This window comes from Medicago sativa, chromosome 6 (assembly GCF_051527215.1).
Source record: "Medicago sativa cultivar Bolivia chromosome 6, Bolivia_mono, whole genome shotgun sequence".
NCBI lineage: Eukaryota > Viridiplantae > Streptophyta > Magnoliopsida > Fabales > Fabaceae > Medicago > Medicago sativa.
Genome location: NC_140754.1, coordinates 4899690 through 4923576, shown reverse-complemented (window position 1 = coordinate 4923576; position 23887 = coordinate 4899690). Strand labels below are relative to the sequence as shown.

General features: G+C 32.0%; 3 protein-coding genes across 3 annotated transcripts; all 3 read left to right on the top strand.

The window, feature by feature from the left end:
• The first annotated feature begins 4013 nt into the window (after positions 1–4013).
• On the top strand, positions 4014–6616 carry LOC146912239 (uncharacterized). Its single transcript, XM_085720014.1, has 3 exons — positions 4014–4196; positions 4626–4692; positions 5676–6616. Exons 1-3 carry the CDS (start codon positions 4146–4148, stop codon positions 6509–6511), a joined length of 954 nt encoding a protein of 317 aa, XP_085576140.1. The 5' UTR covers positions 4014–4145; the 3' UTR covers positions 6512–6616.
• Positions 6617–13567: 6951 nt separating this feature from the next.
• On the top strand, positions 13568–15598 carry LOC146912238 (uncharacterized). Its single transcript, XM_085717425.1, has 3 exons — positions 13568–13630; positions 13743–13808; positions 14623–15598. The coding sequence occupies exon 3, from the start codon at positions 14682–14684 to the stop codon at positions 15528–15530; it is 849 nt and encodes a 282-aa protein (XP_085573551.1). The 5' UTR covers positions 13568–13630; positions 13743–13808; positions 14623–14681; the 3' UTR covers positions 15531–15598.
• Positions 15599–15854: 256 nt separating this feature from the next.
• Positions 15855–19803, top strand: LOC146912237 (uncharacterized). The gene is made up of 6 exons (XM_085717424.1): positions 15855–18904; positions 19035–19115; positions 19206–19283; positions 19368–19477; positions 19570–19648; positions 19739–19803. The coding sequence occupies exons 1-2, from the start codon at positions 15887–15889 to the stop codon at positions 19041–19043; spliced, it is 3027 nt and encodes a 1008-aa protein (XP_085573550.1). The 5' UTR covers positions 15855–15886; the 3' UTR covers positions 19044–19115; positions 19206–19283; positions 19368–19477; positions 19570–19648; positions 19739–19803.
• The last annotated feature ends 4084 nt before the right edge of the window (positions 19804–23887 follow it).

Sequence of the window (23887 nt, the reverse complement as noted above, 5' to 3'; positions counted from 1 at the left end):
ATAAAAGCAAATTTACATGTGACATGTAGTTGATATGAGATTAGTATACTTCATGATCACCCAACATTTACTCTTCCATTTATTTAAGACTTGAAAGAGAAAAGAAAAAAAATCATTTTTTATGTTTTCGTTATGTTTTGAAGTTTTCTGAAAATTTATTTTGTTAAAAAAATACTTTTTAAGCTGAAAAATGAAATAGCTATTCTGGTTAGCTTTTGAAGAATTTTGGTTTTATTTTAATAAAAGAAAGAGAGAAAAAAAAGTAGTATATGGTGTCTATTATTTTCAATCATTTTAATAAAAGCTAACATGTTCGTAAGTGTAACTCAGTTAGTAATTATCAGAAACAAAATTTGTAGGGGTCGGTGTTCGAACCACGGATTCTCCATTTCTACACCTTTAAAAGTGTGTGATTTAGCCAGTAGACTACTTGACTAAAACAAAACTATTTTAGCATGCATAATTTTCAACTTGAACGTTTTTTCAACCACATTTATGTTTTTTTTAAATCTCTAAAAAATAATCTCCAAATTATTTCTATTTGTAAAAAAAAAATCCAAATTCAAATACCAATAAGTCAATTCAATCAAGATAAGAAAATACAAAACTTGATCACAACAAGAAAAAACATGATTTAATGGCGACTTACTTCTGCCGCTAAGGCTTTATTTGGGAGTTTGGAGGGGAGGGGAGGGGAATGGAGAGTTTTGGTGGGTTTTAAATATAAGGGAAAATTGAAAAACCTTTCACACTTTTTGAAAGATTATTGTTTTAGAGAATGATACATCAATGTTTATGATTAATATATTTTTAATTTTACGAATATTATACCGAAATAGATTAAATTTGAAGATTTTATATAAATCCTCCAAACCCCAAAAACCCTCCTTTGAGTTCCACCAAGGAGTATTTTGTATTAAGAAGAAAAATAAACCCACCAAAGCTCTCATGTTATCTATTTCTTTCACATACTCCTTCCATTTTTTTTCTTCTTCCAAATCCCTCCTTTCCCTTCCCTCCAAACTCGCAAACAAAGCCTAAAGCACAAAATCTATTAGTAATTTGTCATTACTTGGTGGATCATCGGCAGTTGTGTTTTGTCAATAAAATATGTGTTAATAACGTCAACCCACGACTATTAAACTATATATATATATAAACCCTTAAAAAATACATAGATATTCAAAAATTTGGTATTTTTGAAACGGTTTGAACCCAGTAACAACGTCTAAGCTAACAAATTTCAGTATTTTTGTTAGTTGAGCTATAACATGTGGATCAAATACATATTAATTAATATTGAACAAATACATAAATTTGTATTGAATAAATAAATAAAATAATTAGTAAAAAAATAATTATCCAACAAAGAAAATACTAGTAAAAAACAACAACGAAAAAAGAGAAAAAAATGTCAAGAAGTGAATGAATTCTAGGTCGACCTCTCCAACTTTTCCCTGTGTCTAAGCCTTTGAAGACAATTTTACTACACCGATGATATCAACAAGGATGACAAGGATGTCATATAAAATTATAAATAAACAAGGAGGTTAATCACATGTCATGTCAGTAGATCTCAATTTTAAAGAATTAACATGTTAAACGGATTGCCCCAACAATGGTTTACCTGATTTATGAACTTCTAATCAAGTCTTACTCTCTTGTAAGGTTGATCTAATATAAGTAAGAGATTTGCTACAATAGACCCACTCCTTTTTATGAAGGAGCATTTTAGCAAGGAGCACATTTTCACTTGGATCAAAAACCCAATTTTTATTATTTTGAAAATATCAAAACTTAAGAACAAACATGTAATTTTTCTTGTGTCATTATTGCTATTTGTCGCTGACTCTCTTTCAACTACCTCTTCTTTCACATTTCTCCTGTTTTCCCGTTTTTATTCTTCTTCTTCCAATTTCTTCTGATCAAAACGCAACTGTTGTGTGGTTATAGATCAATTCTTGTCCCAATTAGTTTCATTTTCATCCAACAAAAGTGATTAAGTGTATTATGATTGTTTGTACAATTTTTGTGGTTTAATTTTGATTCGTTTGTATTATTTTCTGGATTATGTGGAGACTTATTACATCTATTTTTAGTTTTTTATTCCGCTTGTGCTCAAATTTATAAAGCTATTGAAGCAAAACCAATTCAGGGGAAAAAGGATAATCAAGCCTTGTGAAAAAAATGCTAATAAATGCTTAATTTGATTAAATATCTGCACAAGTGAATTGCGAGTGAAATAATATTTTATGCAGCTGCTTGTTCTGCTTGTTTTTGTTCTATGAACAAGAATTGCAGCAAATGAAAAGGTGCAATTCACATAGAAGGAAGAAAGAGAATGACCGTGAAGAAGAATTCTCGTAAAAATAAATTGAAAATAAAAAGTAAATCTAACTTTTAAATGAAAATGACCATTGTGCCCTTTAGTTTTAATTGTCTCAAAAAACAAAAACATGGTCTTTTTGTCTAAGTGAAAAGGTGTTGCTTGCTAAAATGACCTTCATAATATACATATAGCTTCTTTAGTATATATCTTACATTTGAGGTGAGATAATATAAATTAGGGTTAAATATGTTTCTGGTCCCTATAAATATGTCAACTTTACGTTTTAGTCCCTCTAAATTTTTCCTTCAACTTTTAGTTCCTATAAAATTTTCAATCTTCACTTTTGGTCCCTCTTTTAAAGTAAACTCATATGTAGAATTCATATTATTTACTAAAATTTTCCAGAAAAATTAAAAATATTATAAGAATCACTCCGAAAAAAATTCAGAATTTTTTAACAAAACATGAATTTAATATGAATTTTTATATTTTTTACGGTTAAAAATTCATATTTAATTTGTGTTTTGTTAAAAAATTCTAATTTTTTGTAGGAAATTTTTTTAGAATATTTTACACATTTCTGCACAATTTCATTAAAAAATACAAAAATTAAATTAAAAATAGGGACCAAAAGTAGTGAATGAAAATTTTATAGGGACTAAAAGTCGAAGGAAAATTTTAGAGGGACTAAAACGAAAAATTGACATATTTATAGGGACTAAAAACATATTTAACCCTATAAATTATTTCCCTTATAATATTGTATACAAGGTGATTGAAATACTCGAAAATTAACTTTTAGCAACAACATTGTTTGATATAAAAATAATAACTAAATCCATTGATAAGATTTTTTTTTTAAATGAAATTTAACAACGAAGTCTAAGACTTCTTTTTGTCTTCTCTTCATTCTCCGCAAATCTTTTAAAATAGTTGTACTAAAGCTTATAAAATAACTGGTTTCTTAGTGATGCCTAATAATGGCTTTAATCGAGATAAAATTTTAATCAGGTTACTGACGATGTGTGATTACTCTTTCCTCCACGCCTAACATTCTTGTTTACATGCATAAATCAAGTCCGTAGTATGATTTCTACTTTCTTTTTTGAAAAAGACAAAATTAGCCCATCAAAATTGACACCGTAGAGAGTTGAAACTAAAACCTTGAGAGGAGCACACTCTAGGATCTCAATCAAACACCATCCAACAAAAGGATTTCAACTTCTTAATTTATTATTACTCAAAAAAAAAAAACTTCTTAATTTATTAGAGAACATAGTTTGAGAGTTAAACTCGCTTCAAAGGCTTGCAAAATGTCATTTCCTTTAAACCCATCAAACTTTGTTGTGACCCCTCATCCCATATGGAATGTTTGATACAATAAACGAATCACCACTCCTAAAATCTTTATCTATAATGACATCATCAATGTTAATAAATTCACTTGAATTTACCTGATTCCCTTTTTCCTTTCATATCTTCACAATTTTTCCTTGTGGGATAATGTTCATAAATTTTGAAATCTTTTGACCAGAATCGTATATTTAGAAATAAAAACATTAAATTACTAAAATACTGAATAAAGCAAAAATAAAAGGAATATAAAAATATTTTAAAACTATATATCATAAATAAAAACATTATGGTACTTACATAGCCACGTATAGAAAGAAAACATCATGAATGTTATGTTTTTGATGAAAACAGAAAAAGTACAGAACAGGACACAAAATCAAACACAACAATTTGTAACATAACATCCACTCCCTCTTTATCCTCCTCCTTTGTTCTTCTCTGTATTTCCTTCCTTCATTCAATGGCTCCTGGTTCCATTTCTGACCCTCCTTTCTCCTCCAAGAAAAAGAGGGTAAACCCTTCTCCTTTTTATTTTTTATTCATTTTTTTGTTATTGTATTTTTTTTTTCAAACCCTTGAGCTATAAAAATTTGATTTTTTTTTTTTTTTTGTGATTTTTCAATATTGAGAGATAAAAATTTGATTTTTTGTAAAACCCATTTCCATTTCATTGCATTTTGTTTTGTTGAGTTCAAAGGGTAGCAGATTCTATGTTTCTTTCTATGTTTTTTTGTTCTTGGAAAATCTTCATTTTTTATTTCATGGTTTTATCATAAAGGTTCATTCTCATTTTCCATGTATTGCATTGCATTTCCTTTTATGACATTCATTATGTTTTTCCTCTAAGGAAGCAATTTTTCTTTTTTGCTTTGTTTTTGATGTTTTGGAAATTTTCATTATGTCATGGTTTTGGTTATCTTATGGCATTGTGAATTTTCAGACTATTGGCTCGGCGAAACTGAAGCAAATCAAGCTTGATGTTAGGCGCGAACAATGGCTTTCTAGAGGTAGCTTTATGATCATCATTTTCATATGGAAAATTTTGACCTATTGATTATGTTTTTCTTTGTTCAATCAACCAATGATAAGTTTTTTTTCTCTCTTCATAATCATGAATTTTGAATGTCATTCTGTTATTTATATAAGGGTTTAGAGGATTTAGAGATTTTTGAAGATTTCTAGAGATGTTTGTTGATTCTCTGATATTGACATGCATTAGTCCTTTGATCCATTCGCTGTTATATTTTTTAAATATTACTTTGTTTGATTCCTTGCATTATCTACCAAAATGATTAGGCCTTTAATCGAAATCAACACGTGTGAAATGTTTTACATGTGAACTTTCAAATTGTAACATTCAAACTAATATGACATTCAAAGCTTAGTTTAGTTAGTCTTGGGAGGGACATGGCTTCTCAACTGATCATGTTTGAAGCATCATGTGACTGTCTTTTATCATTGATTCCGAATTTTAGGTTTTAGGGCCTGTTTGGATTGACTTAAGAGAGTTTATGGAAACAGCTTATGACATATTCATAAGCTGTTTTTATCTTAATTTCAGAAGATCTCCAGGACAGCTTATGAAAATAGCTTATAGCTCATATAAAATTAGTTTGACTTTGTTTTATCTTTTATTATAGAAATAGCTTATAGATAAGCACTACATGATCAGCATTTATGCTATAAGAGCTTAATTATACTGTTTATCCAAACAAGGCTTTACTACAACAACAGTCAAATCTTTTTCTCACTAGATGGGATTAGCCATGCTGATCAAACAGATGCTATAGATAAATATTAAACAGAATTCTAAGTGAATTAAATATATTGTTTCTCAATGGAATGCAAGAAATAGTTGTAATATCATTTTATTTTAAAAAAATTCAAAGATGGTAAAAACAATAGTTATGAATTGCTTAAAAATCCTTTTGAAGTCGGTAACTTTTTCATTACTTAAATGTTAACTGTCGATCATACTTTTGTTTTTCAGTCAAAAAGGGATGCGATGTTGACTCAACTGGAAGGGTTGATAGCGATCCATCATCTAAGCACATTGCGAGCGAGGAGAATCAACCATCATACAAGGAAATCAGGAGAAAAGGAAGAGAGGATGGTACGTGCATCCAAGCGAATGATTCCGGATCCATAATAAACAACTCCATTCAAAGTAGTTATAATCACGATGAGTCAAGGAATGGTTTTAACGGAAGTAGAAGCAGCAGCACGAGTACGTTTTCCTTAGGAAGTCTAAGCGAGGAAGACGGATGCCTTGATGATTGGGAGGCCGTTGCCGATGCTTTAAACGCAAACAGTAACGAGCATTCCATGGTTTCAGAGTCTCCTATAGAGCATACGATTAATTATGTTGATTCAGAAGCAGCTAAGAAGGACTTAACGAAGGACTTAACGGTGAAAGAGTTCAGGTCAGCAGTTTCTGAATCACATATGAGCTGTCGAGCATGGAAGCCCGATGACACTCTTCGTCCGAGGTGTTTGCCCGACCTCTCAAAGCCGCATAACTTTCAGTTAAATTCGAACTGGCACGGTAACCACAAAATTGTACCTTGGTCATGGCGAACAATAGTTTCTCAACCTAGTCAATGTCCTATCTGTTACGAGGATTTAGACGTGACAGACTCCGAGTTTCTTCCTTGTTCGTGTGGATTTCATCTCTGCCTTTTTTGTCACAAAAAGATCGTCGAGGCAGATGGACGATGTCCGGGATGCAGAAAACTATATGATCATGTAGATGAAAATGTTGGATTCAATATAGAAACAAACACTTTTTATATGACTCAGTCATGCCGTATGAGTACAGGGTGCTAGGTCTTAAGAAAAAGACAGAATGTGTTTCTGAGAAAATCATGTAAATGTTTTCTGTTTTTCTTATGACTTAATGATTAAGTCTTAATCTACAGCTCCCTCCCCTTATGTTGCTCTTCTTTGATGAGTATTTGCATTAACATGATTTTTGTTCATAAGTTAATGCAGAAAACTAAATGTTGTTATTGTGCATACATAAATAATTTACATGGTATACTCAAGTTCAATTTACATGCTCTTTGACTTATGAAATTTCATGTGGTTTCTCACCCTAATGATTTCTTGCGCGCCCTATTTTGTTTGGATTATGTAATTCGAACAACATAAACACCGTATAAAACCTCCAAAACATGTTAAAACATTTATGATTTTAGAATCCGAATAGGGTGCGAGACAAAATTATTGGGTGGGAAAAGTAATGGCCTAAAAATTCTGCAATGTAGGTGGTTGGTTTATCATGTGAATTGGATAGATCATAGATGACACTTGTTTACTTTGTCTACAAGAACTAATGACAGTTTTTGAAACATTGGTGTCTTTATTTTGAATTTTGTCTTTAGTGTTTGTACAACTAGTGACTATGTAATAATGCTCAAAAGTTAAGTTAGCTCCATATGCTAGAATTTGCATTCAATCATCAATTTTTGAATTAGTTTTCAAATTAGTTGTATTGTATTGGTGTCATTTAATGTTCTTTGTGAAATGCTATTTTCACTATTCTTGTATCATATACTTGTTCCATGTTGAGGTTTGTAAAAGTAAAAAATTAAGACAAGTATGCATAACAACTTTAATCATATACTTGTTCCTTGTTCCATGTTGTTTTAAACATATTAAGACAAGTAGTGTGTAATTAAAGTTTGTAAAAGTAAAAAAATTAATTTATATTTGTACCATTTCAATATTATTTTATGATCTCTAACAATTGATAAATAATGTCTATATTAAATATTATTTTCAACGTGCACGCGCGCGCACACATACACTTAAAAATGTCACACACTAATGAAGTTGTAAAAAACAAAGTTTGATTTCTTGTTGATAAAATACTCATATTTTTTTTTGAAGAAGCTAAACTAACCCTCTCAAATTGGCACCAGAGAGAATCGAACCTAAAACTTTGAGGAGGAGCACACTCCCAGGTTCCAAGCCAATACCACTAGACCAACCCAAGTGGGTTGATAAAATACTCATATTTAATTAGTGTCGGAGACACATCATATAGAATTACTTTCGATTAAGGAACTTATGAATTTTTTTTATTAATTTTATCTTATTATCTCTAAACGTACTTAAAAAGCCTCTATTTAAATTTTAAGCCTAAAAAGAAAATGGACCGTCCCTGAGAACAAATTAGCGATGGAACGTATGTGCATCTTAGTCTCACTAGAGAAATATTGGATTGTATACTAATAAATACAAATTGATAAAGAAAGGAGAGGTTATACACTGACAACCCTAGGTGGGGAAAGGATCCTCTCCAGTGAAAAACTCTCCTGTTTTCTGCAGTCAATAAATCTCACCATTAATTACACTCTCTCTCCTTTTTTTAATTTTAAAACATGTTATCTCACCTCTTTAATAGATGGTCATGATCACACATGAGAAAAATGTCACCGGAGACAATCCCCTTCCCCCTAGGTGGCAGTAACACTCTTATACCACAACAAACAGCCTTGCCACTGACTTAGTGGCAAGGTTGTTTGTTGTGGTAGGAAAGAGATGAACAAACGCATGCTTGAATGAATCCGGAAAAAAAAAATGAAAAAAGTGTGAAATTACTAAAATGCTCATGCCATATCAGCGGTGATACAAAGATGTAAACAAAAAAAAATGAATGTCAACCTATCATTTTCCTAAAGAAATTGGCAACAATTCCCAAGCACTGTCACTAAGTCACTTAGTCAGAAACCAAACACCAAATGCAAGGGAAACTACGCCAACAATAGATATATCCACTACAAGTGTGACCCAGGGTCCATAAAATCTACATAAAATGATGGTGCCCACTCCAATGGCCACAACAAGAACTGTTCCAAGATACTTTTGCATTGATATAGACCTTTTGGATTGTGCATGGATTCATCAATACTCTATCCAATCTTAAATCTAAATAAAAAGTCAAATGCATTTGATCTAAATTTAAATAAAAAACATTTGACATTTTGTATATATTTAAGATCGGAGGAACATGTCATTATAGTATCAGGTCTTGTGCTATCTATCTAGTGGTTTGAAACTGATATTTGAACATGAAATTTCATTCTATCTCCCAGAAGTTATTGCATGAATTGATTAATTTACTGTCAGCCACTTCTTTGATTATGGTGATAAGATTTGATAATACTTCTTTCAGTGGCGGATCTTGCCAAAAATATTGGGGGGAGCGGCAAATATAAACTAAATATTATAATTGAAATTCATAAAAGTTATATACAATTTCATCCAAAAAATATCGTTGCAATAGCTCAAACACGAGACTAAAGCTCGAAATATACTATATACTAACCTGTTATTCAATTCTTGCAATTGTTGATCAATTGTAACGGAAGGGTTCTTTTCGAGATTTGATGTTGAAGCTATACAATTTGCATCTTCCTCCTCAGGAACTTTTCTTTTGAAAATTGCATCAATTCTCTTATGTTTGAGTTTGACCATTGTATTACTCCTACAACAAAGAACAAATAACAAAGAACATTAAAGAACTTTGTATCAAAGAACACAAAACAAAGAGTAATAATCAATAGATAATAATTAGAATCTTGTCTCGACAATGTCGACATAGAATTGAATCCCAACTACATACAAAAATAGAATAGAATTGAATCAGCAACATAGAAATTGAATTGAATTGAATCAAACAACATAGAAAATCAAGGATTCAAGTTTCCCCCAATTTTTTATTTCTAGGGTTCAAGCAACATAGAATAATTTCACACAAACATTGAAACATTGAACTAGATCAAATTATAATTTTAAAGAGAACAAACAAACTGAAGTGAAGGAATCAAAATCAAAGGAAATATAGAAGCCGTGAATGAAACATAGAAGCCGTGAATGAGTGATGAGAACAAACCTGTGAGAATCAAACTGCAGTTGAGAGGTGAGAGAGAGAGGCGTCGCCAGAGCCTGAGAGGTGAGAGAGAAGCGTCGCCAGAACAAACCGCCGTGTTGTTGTTGGCCTGTTGCGATGCGTGAGGTTGAGTTGAGAGACAGATGAGAATCGCCAGAGCCTGAGAGAGTGAGAGGTCGTGGTGGATGAGAGGAGAGGGGGTACCAAATGAGGCACAACTGTAAAACAAAATTATTTCAGGGGTGTTTTCGTATTTTCCTACATACAAAAAAAAATTTATTTTTTTTCCAGGGGATACCGTGGCCCCTAAGGGTCTCAACTGAGATCCGCCACTGACTTCTTTGTATTGCACGTGGACAATTTTTTATGAGTCGTACTCAAGTTACCAAATGATGATTAATTGTGGCCTTCATGCCATCCCCAATCATCATTAAGTTCCACTTATCTTGATTGATAATGGCATTCTCCGGTAAACACCCTTTTTAATGTGTATTATGTAGCGTGTTGTGCTCTTTTCAGGGGCTGCAGATACGACATTAGTCACCCTAGTAAAGTTTCCATCCTTAGCATCAACAACATCAACACTATGGACGTCATTTCTCTGCAACAACTTGATACCCTTTGCCTTAACCCACGAAGGAAGCCGGCCTTCACGACTGAGGTGATCCGCCGGAGTCGACACCTTAATTTGGATGAGCATGTCATGAACAAGTGAAATCATTTTATCAATGGTACTGGAGATCAGAGTATTAAGTCTATCATATTGGCGCCTTCAACGTAGTACGTGTATGTATTTTCATGCACAATTATAGCACTAAGCCATGTCCTAACATCTGAACTCAAGTCCCCATTACCCATATGATTGCCTGCAACGTAGATAAATACCTATACAAATTAGCAATTTTTTTTTTAATTAAAGCAAATCAACACACATGTCATGCATAACAACTTTGTCATCATATATATATATATATATATATATATATATATATATATATATATATATATATATATATATATATATATATAGGGGTTTGCTAGAACACACCCACTAGTTTTCATGTGGGAGTGTTTTAGCAAGTAAATAACTAAAAATTGGTTAAATACACCCTAAGGTGTATGTTGCTATAACACACCTTCTAACAAAAACAAGTGGGTGTGTTCTAGCAAATCCTATAGGCATTTGCTAGAACACACCCACTAGTTTTTATGTGGGAGTGTTTTAGCAAGTAAATAACTAAAAAGTGGTTAATTACACCCTAAGGTGTAGCTTTGCTAAAACACTCCCACATAAAAACTAGTGGGTGTGTTCTAGCAAACCCCATATATATATATATATATATATATATATATATATATATATATATATATATATATATATATATATATATATATATATATATATATATATATATATATATATACCTATATATAAAGGCAATACTTGGTTTTTGGTGTAGCCTTTTTTTAAAAATCCTAAATTGCCCTTACACGGTTATCTATCAAACATAAACTGTTAGTAATACACAAAACTGCTACCTTTCTCATTCAACTGCTACTACACTACAAACTGCTAGAAACAATTCTTTATTCAATTGAGACAAACATGTCAGTGAGACCTATCTGTTTCAATTCGTTTAAAGACCTATCTGGACGCTAGATATTCTAAGGTGAGCACAATACCTTAATCAATTAAATATTATTGTTGGAATACTTTATTGTCAATTTGGTGGTGTTTTCTTATTCTGTTGGAATATTTTTCTCTTTTAATAGGTTTTCTATTGTGTGGGTAGCATTTAACGTATTAAAGGACAATTAATGTTGGCTTCTATGAACAAAACTTAAGTAGTTAACAATTTTCATCTACTTTTTCTCAAACAAATTCCTCAGAATCTACACTCTCAAATTGGCCAGATTGCATCTTATAAACATGGAATGAGGTATACCTATTATACACGTTCAATCTTTATTTCTTCTTATAATTTGGAATTGCATACTACATGTGTCATGCTACATGCCATTATTTAAGTTTCCCCACTTTGAGATAAAAATGCTCAGGCTAAAACATAAAAGGTTCAACTCATTGCAATTTTTTTTAATAATAATGGAAAACTTCTATCCTTCTTTTAAACCAACACAGTTTACAAATATTAAATAACATAATCATGACCTTAAATGACCAGTTAAATAGTTGCATGTATTTATGCAATTCTATGCTTAAATTACCTGTTATTAATCAAATTGATGGTGTGTCCAATTATCAGGCAAATCATTATAGAATGAAAAATTGTTGAAATGTAAAGAAACAAGTTTGTACACGACAACTGCAGAAGCAATTCAACTTATTTTTGCCTACTGCAACTGCTCCAATACACAGGTTCCACTTTTACATTACATTACAAATGCTAAAATTTCTCACAAATGCCCTATCTGAGAATGTCAAAAAGTAACAAAAGAAGGGCTTATTAAATGATCATTACTTTAGTCTTTAATGTTTTACCAATTAACTTCTATATATTAAGTAGATTCATGTCAGAGAAGTTCATATGTTTATCCAATTTTATGCTAAAATATCCTATTATTCTTCACGTTGATGGTGTGGCCTTTATATCCTTTAATTTATTTAATTCCTCATTCATCTATATTATCCTTTTTTTTATATACTAATCACTTATAACAAGCATTAAGAAAAAAATAATTGAGACGAGATAGTAAAGGAAAAATTCAGAATATTATCCATCTTAAATTGCTTATTTTTTATGTTGTTTTCCTTTTTCCTACGGCTGTACTATCTTTTTTTTTTCTTCAAATTATTTCATGGTCCTCAAATGTACTATCTTTTTTATCAGTTACATTCACCTTTATTTCTCTAATGTTTTTATTTCACTCAAACGATTTCTATAAAATTTGTGATTAAATTGTAAAAAAAAATATAATTGTGATGATTCATTTTTTATTTCCGTAGTTACATTCACTATGAATGATATGCAGCATTTTTATCCATTTTCATTTTTAATGAGTTTTTTTCTTCCCATATTTTCCAATTCATTCTTATTCATTTTTTATTTCTGTAGTTAGATTCACGGGAGTTACACCCAATGTGCATAAAATATAATTGTTTCCTTTATTCATTCTTTTATTTTCCAATTGAAACAAAATTTGTCACACATTTAAATCATTATAAGTATTTATTAAAAAAAATAACATGTATCAGTTTGAAGACTTAAGAATATCATCGAGTTTGTTACTACCGACACCTTTTTAATAATTTTTCCTTCTACCATCATTCATTTTTGGTTTTTGTAAATGCTTATTTCAATTACACAGATCAAGAAAATAAGATGGAAAATAATCGTGGACAACAATCAAGGGATCTACAAAGGGAAAGACGAACTCAAAATGCAAGAAATCGGAGGCAACATATGAGCACCGAGCAAAGACAACAAGAATTGTCTAGAAGGCGATCATATTATAGACAATCAAAGGAAAGGGGAAAACAAGCTCAAACAACAAGTGCCACAAACAGAGATCACATGATGCCATTTCATGATTTGACAAATTTAAATTTCACATCGTCACGTGTTCAAGGAACGCATGACAATGAGGCTGGACCAAGTATTCGTCGACGAATCAATCACACCACATCAGGTTAGTGATATAAAATTATTGTTTTTTAATTTATTTCAAGCTTACTTCAAATTACAAATACTTATAACAATTTACAGTATATTAATCATTTTTAATAAATTAACCTTTGTACTTTCTATTAAAGGAACTCATGATAATGAGGCTGGACCAAGTAGTCGTCGACGATTCAATCACACCACATCTGGTTAGTGAGAAAAAATTATTGTTTCTTAGTTTATTTCAAGCTTACTTAAATTACAAATACTTATAAGAATATACATTATATTACTCATTTTTAATAAATTAACCTTTGTACTTTCTACTACAACTTATATACCGTCATTTTGATTCACGATATTTTCAAGAAACTCATGACAATGAAGCGGGACCAAGTAGACGAAATAGTGATGACACTACAAGTGGTAAGCACGATATTCTCTAACAATTACTAAGTTAAATTTATTAATTATGTAACTTTGTAATTACTAATTTTTAGCCACATTTTCTTAATATGAATTCACTATAATTTTTCAGAGTCTCCAACATCAAATGTCGTCTCCGACACCACACCTAATGACGCAACATCGTATTACAATCAAGGTACAACTAAAGTTATGTATTACCAAAAAATATTAGTAAACAAATATGAAATTTTATTTTTCTTAATAACATTTCATACTTATTATTCACAGTTCACAATTTTACGTTATTATTGCGTCGATTTCTCCAACTTTTTAAAACTTCTTTGCATTATAGCATTGTTTAAACATACTAATAACAACTAACCAATGTACAATTTACTCTAGAGAAACCTATTTTAATTAATATATTAAATTAAAAGTGTGCCTATACCAAAACATAAACAAAACAAAAAGTGTGGCTCCCTATACTGAACTATGATGACGAGAGTATGTATTGTCTTAAAACACAAATAATAAATTTTTGCTCTTCAAAACAATTGACTAATACAGACCCGAGTGGTGAATCACTTCTTTTTTTTTAAAAAAAAAGGAAGGTGGACCACACTATTTTACATATATAAGGAAATTTTCAAACAAAAAGTGGTCAATGTGTGACTTGAAAAAAATAGAGGTTTGTGTAATATGTCCCAAAGATAAAATACAGTCTTATTAAGTAAGTCGGTATGACAGATATCAAAGACTATCGTTAAGACAGTCAATATGAGAGTAGTTCAGTTGATAGGAACAATGCATTATAATATACAGTGATCAGATTTCGAATCCCCTTCACCCCGCATATTAACCTTAAAAGTGAATTTTAGCCACTAACCTACTTAACAAAAAAAATGTCTTCATGACGAGCACTCCCGTGTTTATCTATCTATTTTTTCTACACTGATAACATAGCTACATATACTTTACTATCATAACACTATATACCTTTTAACATCCAGTTCCACGGTGTATATTTCAAGCAATACATAACAGTGCACGAAATTTTCAAAATACTGTCATGATGATCAAAGCTCTACTACCTGCACCACGTACGTGTAGACGATGCAATGCAAAATTATTTTACAAAGAAACCCAATATATGTGCTGCAAAAATGGAAATGTGAAAGTTACACAAATAGCTGCTCCCGAAGAGTTGCAGCAGTTATTTTCAGACACTACAATTGAAGGTCGACATTTTAGACAAAATATTAGAGGTTACAACCATGTAATGTCGTTCACTTCCTTGGGTGTTCATATCGATGAAACTGTGCATGCTACAAGTCGTGGTATATATACATTCCGTGCTCAAGGATCAATTTACCACAAAATAAGTGGTTTTCATCCAAACCAAGGTTCTAGGCCGCGATTTTTACAATTGTACATTTATGATACGGACAACGAACTTCAAAATAGGATGATAGAAAATCCTCAACTAAACCAAGCAGTTGTGCGTAGATTGCAAAATATGCTCCACCAATACAATCCTTTTGTGCATAATTTAAGACAGCTTGCACTTCAGCCGAATATTCATGAGTGTATGCTTCTTATTAAGGAGCGTCCATCAAATCAACCTCAATATAATCTCCCATCTGCTTCACAAGTCGCTGCAGTTATTGTTGGCGGTGATGATGTAACACTGGAACATGGACGAGATATAAACATCTTCAGCAACAATGGAAATCTGCAAAAGGTTCAAGAAACAATGGGATATTATGATCCATTGGAATATCCATTATTGTTTCCCTTTGGTACATATGGTTGGGACCTCCAAACAAGAAATTCTTCTGGAACAAAGATTTCATGTCGAGCATACTACAGTTACATGCTCCAGGTACATATCAATTTTATGCCCATAATACTTACATAAATATTTGTGAAAAATCTATATAATAAATTATTTAATTGAATATAGATTCGTGCAAATGACCGATCTGTATTGTTAAAATCTGGTCGACTTCTACAACAATATGTTGTTGATAACTATGTTAAGATAGAAACTGGAAGACTAAGGTGGATGCGGAGAAATCAGAATAATATTCGGTCTGAGGTATACCAGGGTCTACAGGATGCCTTACATGATGGGGAAAATAACGCAGGTATAACATTAAACAATTTTTTTATCTGTTATATAGATATTGTATTTTACATTCCATTACCGACACATTGCAACTTTTTTTTTTCATAGCAAATGTCGGACAGAGGACAATATTGCCATCATCATTTATGGGTAGTAAACGAGATATGACACAGAGATACCAAGACGGTATGGCCATTGTGCTTAAAGATGGTAAACCAGATATTTTCCTCACAATGACATGTAACCCTTCTTGGACTGAGATCACTTCTGAACTTGGACCTAATCAAACCCCACAAGATCGTCCTGACTTGCTAACAAGGATATTCCGTTCTAAATTTGAGCAATTGAAGGATGATGTCATAACTAAAGGTGTCTTAGGAAAGGTTAAAAGTTATATGTACGTAACCGAATTTCAGAAACGAGGTCTCCCACATGTGCATATGTTGTTAATCTTTGATAACGACGACAAGTTACGGGAACCAGAAGATTATGATAGGGTGGTAAGAGCAGAAATACCAAAGGTTGAATTTGAGCCCCAATTGTATGAGGCAGTCCTAAAACACATGATTCATGGGCCATGCGGCAGGCTGAATAAAAATTCTCCATGCATGAAAGATGGTCAATGTAAAAAGAGATATCCAAAAGCATTTGTAGAAGAGACCCATCAAGGAAATGACTCATATCCTCAATACAGAAGACAATTTAATGAACCAATTTCTCTAAATAGAAATATTCATGTAGATAACAGATGGGTGGTTCCTTATAATCCATGGTTGCTGTTAAAGTATGACTGTCACATAAATGTTGAGGTATGCAGCAGCATCAAAAGCATTAAATATCTCTACAAATATGTTTACAAAGGACCTGATCGTGTTGCGATGGAAGTTCACAGAGGAACAAATATGGATGAAATTCAGCAGTTTGTAGATGCAAGATGGATTTGTGCTCCGGAGGCATTATGGAGAATATTTAAATTCACTTTATACAATTTATATCCCTCTGTTGAAAGACTGCAAATTCACTTACCAAATCATCAACAAGTGCGATATTATAACCATCAACAAATTGCTGCTGTGCTGAATGATGATCGAAATTCAAAAACAATGCTCACAGAATTCTTTGCACTAAACCAAATGGATCCATATGCTAGAAATTTATTGTACAGAGAGATTCCAGAGCATTATTGCTGGAAAAAAGGGGTTAAGAAATGGCAGAGAAGAAAAAATAACCGAAGAGTTATTGGTCGAATCTATACAGTGTCCCCTTCAGAAGGAGAGAAATTCTACTTACGTGTCCTATTATCTCATTTGCGAGGTCCAACAAGTTGGGAATACCTTCTCACATGTAATGGTACTTTCTGTCACACATTCAAAATGTCAGCAGAATGTCATGGATTGTTGGAGAGTGACAATAGTATTCGAGAATGCATGGTTGACGCGTCAAATCAACGCTTGCCATATGCTTTAAGAAGGTTGTTTGCCACTATATTAGTTTTTTGTGAGCCGACTGATGTTAGAGATCTGTTTAATGAATTTTACCCCCACATGGTTGAAGATTATCAACTAACAAACAATATTGTGGGAGATAACTTAACTAATAAGTTATTGAGAGAATTGAGGGATCTCTTGCTTCTTCACGGAAAGTTTATCAAAGACTATGATCTTCCTGTGATAACTATCGAAACAACAGAAGGTGATGGAGTGCCAAAAATGATTTTGGAAGAGTTGTCAGTCCAAATTCCACATGAAGACATTCAATCTGTTGAAAAGTTAAATAGCGATCAGATGTTTGCGTTCAACACCATTATGAATGTTATCAACCGTAAGGAAAGAGCTGTTTTTTTTGTTGATGGTCCTGGAGGTACTGGAAAAACATTCCTCTATCGAGCAATAATGGCAGTTTTGAGAAGTAGAGGAGACATTGTCTTAGCAACAGCTTCGTCTGGTATAGCTGCTACATTATTACCCGGTGGTAGAACTGCACACTCTCGATTCAGAATACCCTTCGAGATAGAGCCATCTTCCAGATGCACAATCCCTAAGCAAGGTGACCTTGCGAAACTCATGAGAAGGGCTACTGCAATCATTTGGGATGAAGCACCCATGATAAACAAGTATTGTGTAGAAGCATTAGACCGAACACTACAAGATGTTATGGGTAACAATGCACCATTTGGTGGGAAAGTGGTTATTATGGGGGGAGATTTTCGTCAGGTGCTTCCAGTTATTGCAAAGGGAAACAAATCGCAAATGATTTCTGCATGCATCGTTCGGTCTAAATTATGGGGTATTACAAAGGTCCTACATCTACGCCAAAATATGCGATCAATGCATGATCATGAATTTGCAGAATTTCTTATGCGGATTGGCAATGGCAACGAACCTACTAAATCAGATGATATGGTTAGGGTACCCAACGAAATAGGAATACAATGGGAGGGAGAAAGTTCAATACATAATCTCATACAACATACATTTCCTCATTTAGAAAACCATGTTTGGGATGCATCTTATATGGTAGAAAGGGCCATACTCACTCCAAAGAATCGTGATGTGCAAATGTTGAATGACATAATTATTGACCAGTTCCCTGGAGAAGAACATAATCTATTGTCATTTGACGAGGTTGAGGGTGACACACATAACTTATATCAACAGGAATACTTAAATACAATTGCAACTGGAAGTTTACCACCACATACTTTAAAGATAAAAAAGGGAGCACCATTGATGTTGTTACGAAACATAGACCCCAAATATGGACTGTGTAACGGGACAAGACTTCTATGTCGTGGTTTGTTCCGAAATTTATTGGATGTCGAAATACTAACAGGAAGCAACGCTGGAAATAGAGCTTTCTTGCCCAGAATTAAGCTTAAAACCACTGAAGGTGCAGGACTTCCTTTTGTGCTAAGTAGAAAACAATTCCCTGTCAAACTAAGTTTTGCAATCACTATAAACAAATCACAAGGGCAAACAATTCCGAAAGTTGGAATCTATCTTCCACGACATGTTTTTAGTCATGGTCAGTTGTATGTTGCTTTATCTAGAGGTGTTTCTCGAGCCACAACAAGAGTGCTAATTAAGGATGGAAAACTGGAAGGGGAGGACGGAGAGTTCACAAAAAATGTGGTTTACAAGGAAATTTTGTTCTCACAAACAGAGGTATTTATCATTTAGGTTTAACATCTAACATACACAAGTACGTCATCATAAATACACATCAGAGGAAAAACATTACATCCTGATCATTTAAACAATATATAATATTATCTTATTTTATTTTCTTATGCAGGAAAGTTAGAACACAATGATATCTTCCATCTATGTAAGCAGTTGAAAAAAAAAACATCTTGATATGTACTTTGAAAAAAAGGTATGTTATACTTAAATCTTAAATTAATCATGTTGTTTTCAACAACTAATGATAGACAATAACATGTTTCAAACCTTTCAAAAAATTCAGGAGGGAGAGTTTCAGAAAAATTGGAACATTTGGAAGGATGAGGAGTCACTTTCTTCTATGTGCAACATTGATGACAAGGTATTTGCCTTGGTGTTAAAAACCATGTCTTCCTATGACAACCTCATCATCATTTCATTAATACTTAATTTTTTTAAATGACAGATTCATCGTCTAAAGGTGTACTCTCTTGGGTGGGGTTCAACAATAATAACAGATAAAACACATATGTGGAATATTGTGAAAAGAGAAATTTTGGCTCAAAGAAAATATAGGTATTTAATTCATTTATAAAAATATTATCTACCAAATTTATTATTTATCACTAATTCATCTTTGAGACAAAACAATAATTTATTTATTTTAGCAATTTGCACAATCCAACAACTACGGAGAACTATCAATCTACAACATCTAAGTTAAAGCAAGATATCTCTATTGATCAGGTTTTTTTTTTTGTAAGCTTTATATATTACTCTTCTATATGGTGTTCCATAAATTATATTTTCATATAACATTTTGCAATTAATTTGTAGTTTTTCGAAAGACGAGAAATTATCGATAAAGGGATGTACGAAGAATTAGCTGCAATTCTTAAACGGTAATCAACATTTTAAATTTTAAAGATGTTCTATAGCCTTTTTATGTGCAATTTAGTCTTTTCGATTAACGACTAATAAAAGTTATTTGTATCAAATAAAATGCAGAGAAATGAGACATGCTTCTGATTCTACTTTCATGTTTGGCCTTCCCATCAAGGCAACCAATGAAGACAAATGAAACATTAGTGACAATAAAAGTACAATATTAGTATTAATGCTTTTGATTTTATGATGTTGAATATGATTTCAAATATATATTTCATTTCATCTATGTTTTAATATGTGTTTATATTAATATGTGGTTATATTATCTTTGTTTTAATATGTGTTACTTATCATGACCTTATAACTTGGAGTGCATATTTCATGTCATCCACATACATACATATTTATGTTGAAATTAAATTATACAAAGAAGGTTAAATATATTGTATACATATTCTATCGCAACACACAAACAAAAAAGGGCACCAATATATCCATACTCATCAGGTTTTTAGTTCTTATATTTGTGAATGGAAGACTATATATTAATTTATTTTATGCACAAAAACAAAGGGTGAAGTATACATGCGTTAGCGCAGTAGAAAGAGCGGACAGACGGGCACGGGAGTGCCCGTCTGGACGCTAGTTCCTAATAAATTTATTACATCTTAATTAAAAGAAAACAACTTAATGACAGTAAAGTCTTTAAATTATTTCTTAAAATAAAGTTATACTAAAATTTCCCTAAAGAAATTGTAATATCCCGCATGTCAGCATCGGTATATTACCCGTGATCGTGCCAGAGGAATTAAATTTATGGAAAAGTAAGTTAACGGAAATATTTTATGACATGTCAGCTGTTTACGGGAAAAGTATCAGTGTCGTTTTTAACACGCTTAAGGCAAGGGCAAAATGGTAATTTCACGTGGGGAAGGATATTTATTTGGTTTTATCCTAAAAATATCTCATTTTCTATTCTCTTTCTCTCTCTTCAAGTGTTGGCAAACATCTCTCCTCCTTCTCTCTTCCCTCTCACGCCTCCTTCTCTCATTTCTCCACCAAACCTTTCCAAAATTTCTTCTAATTCTTGGCAAGCCTCTAAGTTGTGTTCCTCATGATCTCTCAAGCCAAGAGAAGTTTGATTTATGTTTGATTTCTTCTACTTCTCCTCTCAAGAAGTGATTCAAGGATTTAGGGTTTGGTTTTTGATCAAGAAGCTAGGGCTTTAGGTTGTTGTTTGGAAGCTCTTGATGAACATGTTTCATGGGACTGGTGAATCAAGCAAGAATCAACTAAGGGTTTACTTTGAAAACAAGAGTTAGGGTTGGTATTTTTATAAGTTCAAAGATGGATCAAGTGGTGATTTCTTCATGGACATGGATCAAAGTATTTTGGTTTGCAAGAAAAGCATCATGTTAGAAAGGATTTAGGCAAAGGAAGCAAGTGAAGTAAAGCTAGGGTTTTTGCTTGGAACTTTATTATGCTTCAAGAACATGTTGAGGTGAGTTCCATAGATAGATTTCCCACCCTTTGGGATTATGTTTATGCCATGTTAGATTAATATGAACAACATGATAATTCTAGGGTTTATATGTAAAATGTTTTGTTGCCCTTTTTAGCCATGCTTGCTATACTTGCTAATACTTGCCATGTAAATGTTTTACAAGTTTCCTATGACCTCTAAGGGTCATAACATGATTAGAGACACTTACAGGGGATTAATGTTTATTAACAAAATAACAACAACAGCTCCACCTTACAGGGAATTGAAAACGCATAAGAAAATAGAAGAGGTAGAAAAGCTTAATTATTTTTTGATATTGTGATTGAGAATTAAGATGGACATAGTGGTGTGGTGTGGAACTTGAAGTGAATCGCTACAGCTGCCTACCTGCGGTAACAGAAGGTTTTTGCAATTGCTATTGCACGGCAGACACTCATCTCCTTTTTACCAGTGAGTTTGTGACAACTACTTTTTTTGTTAATATTTTTTTCAATGTGTAAAGTAAAAGTAGTATTACTATTTATAACATGGGTTTTTCTAACATGTGCAATCTTGCACAGCTTAAGGGGTAATAAATGTCTATTTTTTTTTGGGGTTTTTCAAGTCTTATTAATGAGTCATTTAATTAACCATTTTTTAAAAACTTATTTTTCTCTCTCTCATATTAGCATTTGCCAATGGAATACGTAGTAACGTATCAGACTTTCAGTTTTAATCTTTTTCATTTTTCCCCATGATGCCTCTCCATGATGCCTAAATATAGAAAAATTATGGTTATAGATTATTTCCCCTCAAGATTAGCAAGCTCCTTAAATCTTGCACGGAAAAGAATAGGACCATAATGAGGTTCAAAAGTCATGAAATTAAATAATCTATAACCATAATTTTTCTATATTTAGGCATCATGTGTCAAACTATAAAGTAGAAGTGCATTACACAATTACCATTTTATAGATAAATATTTATAATTAACATTATTGGTGTTTCTACTGCGCTAACGCATGTAACTCATAAGCAGTGTGTTTTTCAACATCAACGTTGGTTTAGTTTTTTTTTTTATATATATATATATATATATATTGGAGAAAATTATTAGAAATAAAAGAATGATCCAGCTTGATCAAAATCGATGGACCAAGCTTGATAAAAAATGTAAGAAAATAGCAACAACTTACTTTTGTTAATATGCAAAAGTAAAGAGAAGAAGAGAATAAGAAAAATGGTAAGAAAAGAGGACCATTGAGACCATCCTCCAACTGCGGTCTAAATGTAGATCCCCGTTGCAATCATACAATCATGATGGAAGGGAGAAAGTTGCGCCAACGACCGAGATAAGGCTTTACTTATTGTTTTCAATGAAACTTACCAACACAGAATGTTGCCACAATATTTACTTTCTTTCGACATAAAGGTTATATTCCTATACTTTTTTCTAACAAGTTTTCAGCTATCCCTTAATTTAGCGAAATAGTGAGTGTGAGATGTTCATCGAAATGATCATCGAGGTTCTATAATTACTGTCATATTCATTTTTGTCTAATTGTGTTCTTCTTTATTGGATGTATTAAAGGTATTTGATTTCATTAACTAAAGAGTTGTAGTTTCTTGACTCAGAGCAAACTTGAGAAATGAAGCATTAAATATTTAAAATTTTCAAGAAAAGGTATGAATAAGAGGAAGACGGACACATGGTGAGAGATAAAGGCCTAAAGACAATGGCATGAAAATGTGATTAGCATTACTGCAACATATTAGAAGTGCCGATTAATCACAATATGGGATTTCTATTGATATTTTTTTGGCAAACACAATTATTTTTAGTGTTGATTAATCAAAATTCAATAGCACATTTTTACCTTTTCATCACGTTCGATTTTTTTATATCAAGTACATGTATGATCATCCATTTACTTCTAATAATTTTGTCCATGATATATCAATAAAAAGTAAACCAATATTAAACAAAAACATACTGTATATGAGTTATATACGTTAGCGCAGTAGAAAAAGCGGACAGACGGGCACGGGAGTGCCCGTCTGGACGCTAGTATATATATATAATAAACTACTAATTTCTAAGAGCTTGGATATTTTAAATTAGAAATATATAAAAAAATTAGTGATTAAACCCTAAAAATATAAGCGTTACAATTCTTTCGTCCTTTTAAAAAAATTTGCCATCGAAATTCGAATTAATCTAACTAGTTCTTTGAATAAATAGATTTCTTATTCATAAGTGACAATAGTGATTATTCTATTGTATTATATTATTGACAAACTAAAGTTAGATTACAAAATAAATAAGAAATAGTATTGTCACATATTTCTGATTCAAAATAAATAAATGAAATAGTATCTTTCCACTCATTCCCAAATATACAAAACTCATATCCAAGGTCGTCAGACTCGTAAATGGTCTGCAAACTCGACTCTTAAATTTAAATCGTAGACTCGTACGAGTCTATGAGAAATTAAAATTGACTTTAAAAAAAACATGTAATTGACATATATAATATATAAAAACCTTTTAAATGACACACACATGCGCGCGGATTCGCACATACAACAAGTTAATACTCTGTAAAAAAACACAA

Bases quoted from the DNA above. Each gene is read 5' to 3' on its own strand.
- LOC146912239 (XM_085720014.1), top strand. From the start codon at position 4,146: ATGGCTCCTGGTTCCATTTCTGACCCTCCTTTCTCCTCCAAGAAAAAG. The intron at 4,197-4,625 runs GTAAACCCTTCT...GTGAATTTTCAG, and splicing joins TCTCCTCCAAGAAAAAGAGG to ACTATTGGCTCGGCGAAACT. The intron at 4,693-5,675 runs GTAGCTTTATGA...TTTGTTTTTCAG, and splicing joins CGAACAATGGCTTTCTAGAG to TCAAAAAGGGATGCGATGTT.
- LOC146912238 (XM_085717425.1), top strand. From the start codon at position 14,682: ATGATGATCAAAGCTCTACTACCTGCACCACGTACGTGTAGACGATGC.
- LOC146912237 (XM_085717424.1), top strand. From the start codon at position 15,887: ATGGGTAGTAAACGAGATATGACACAGAGATACCAAGACGGTATGGCC.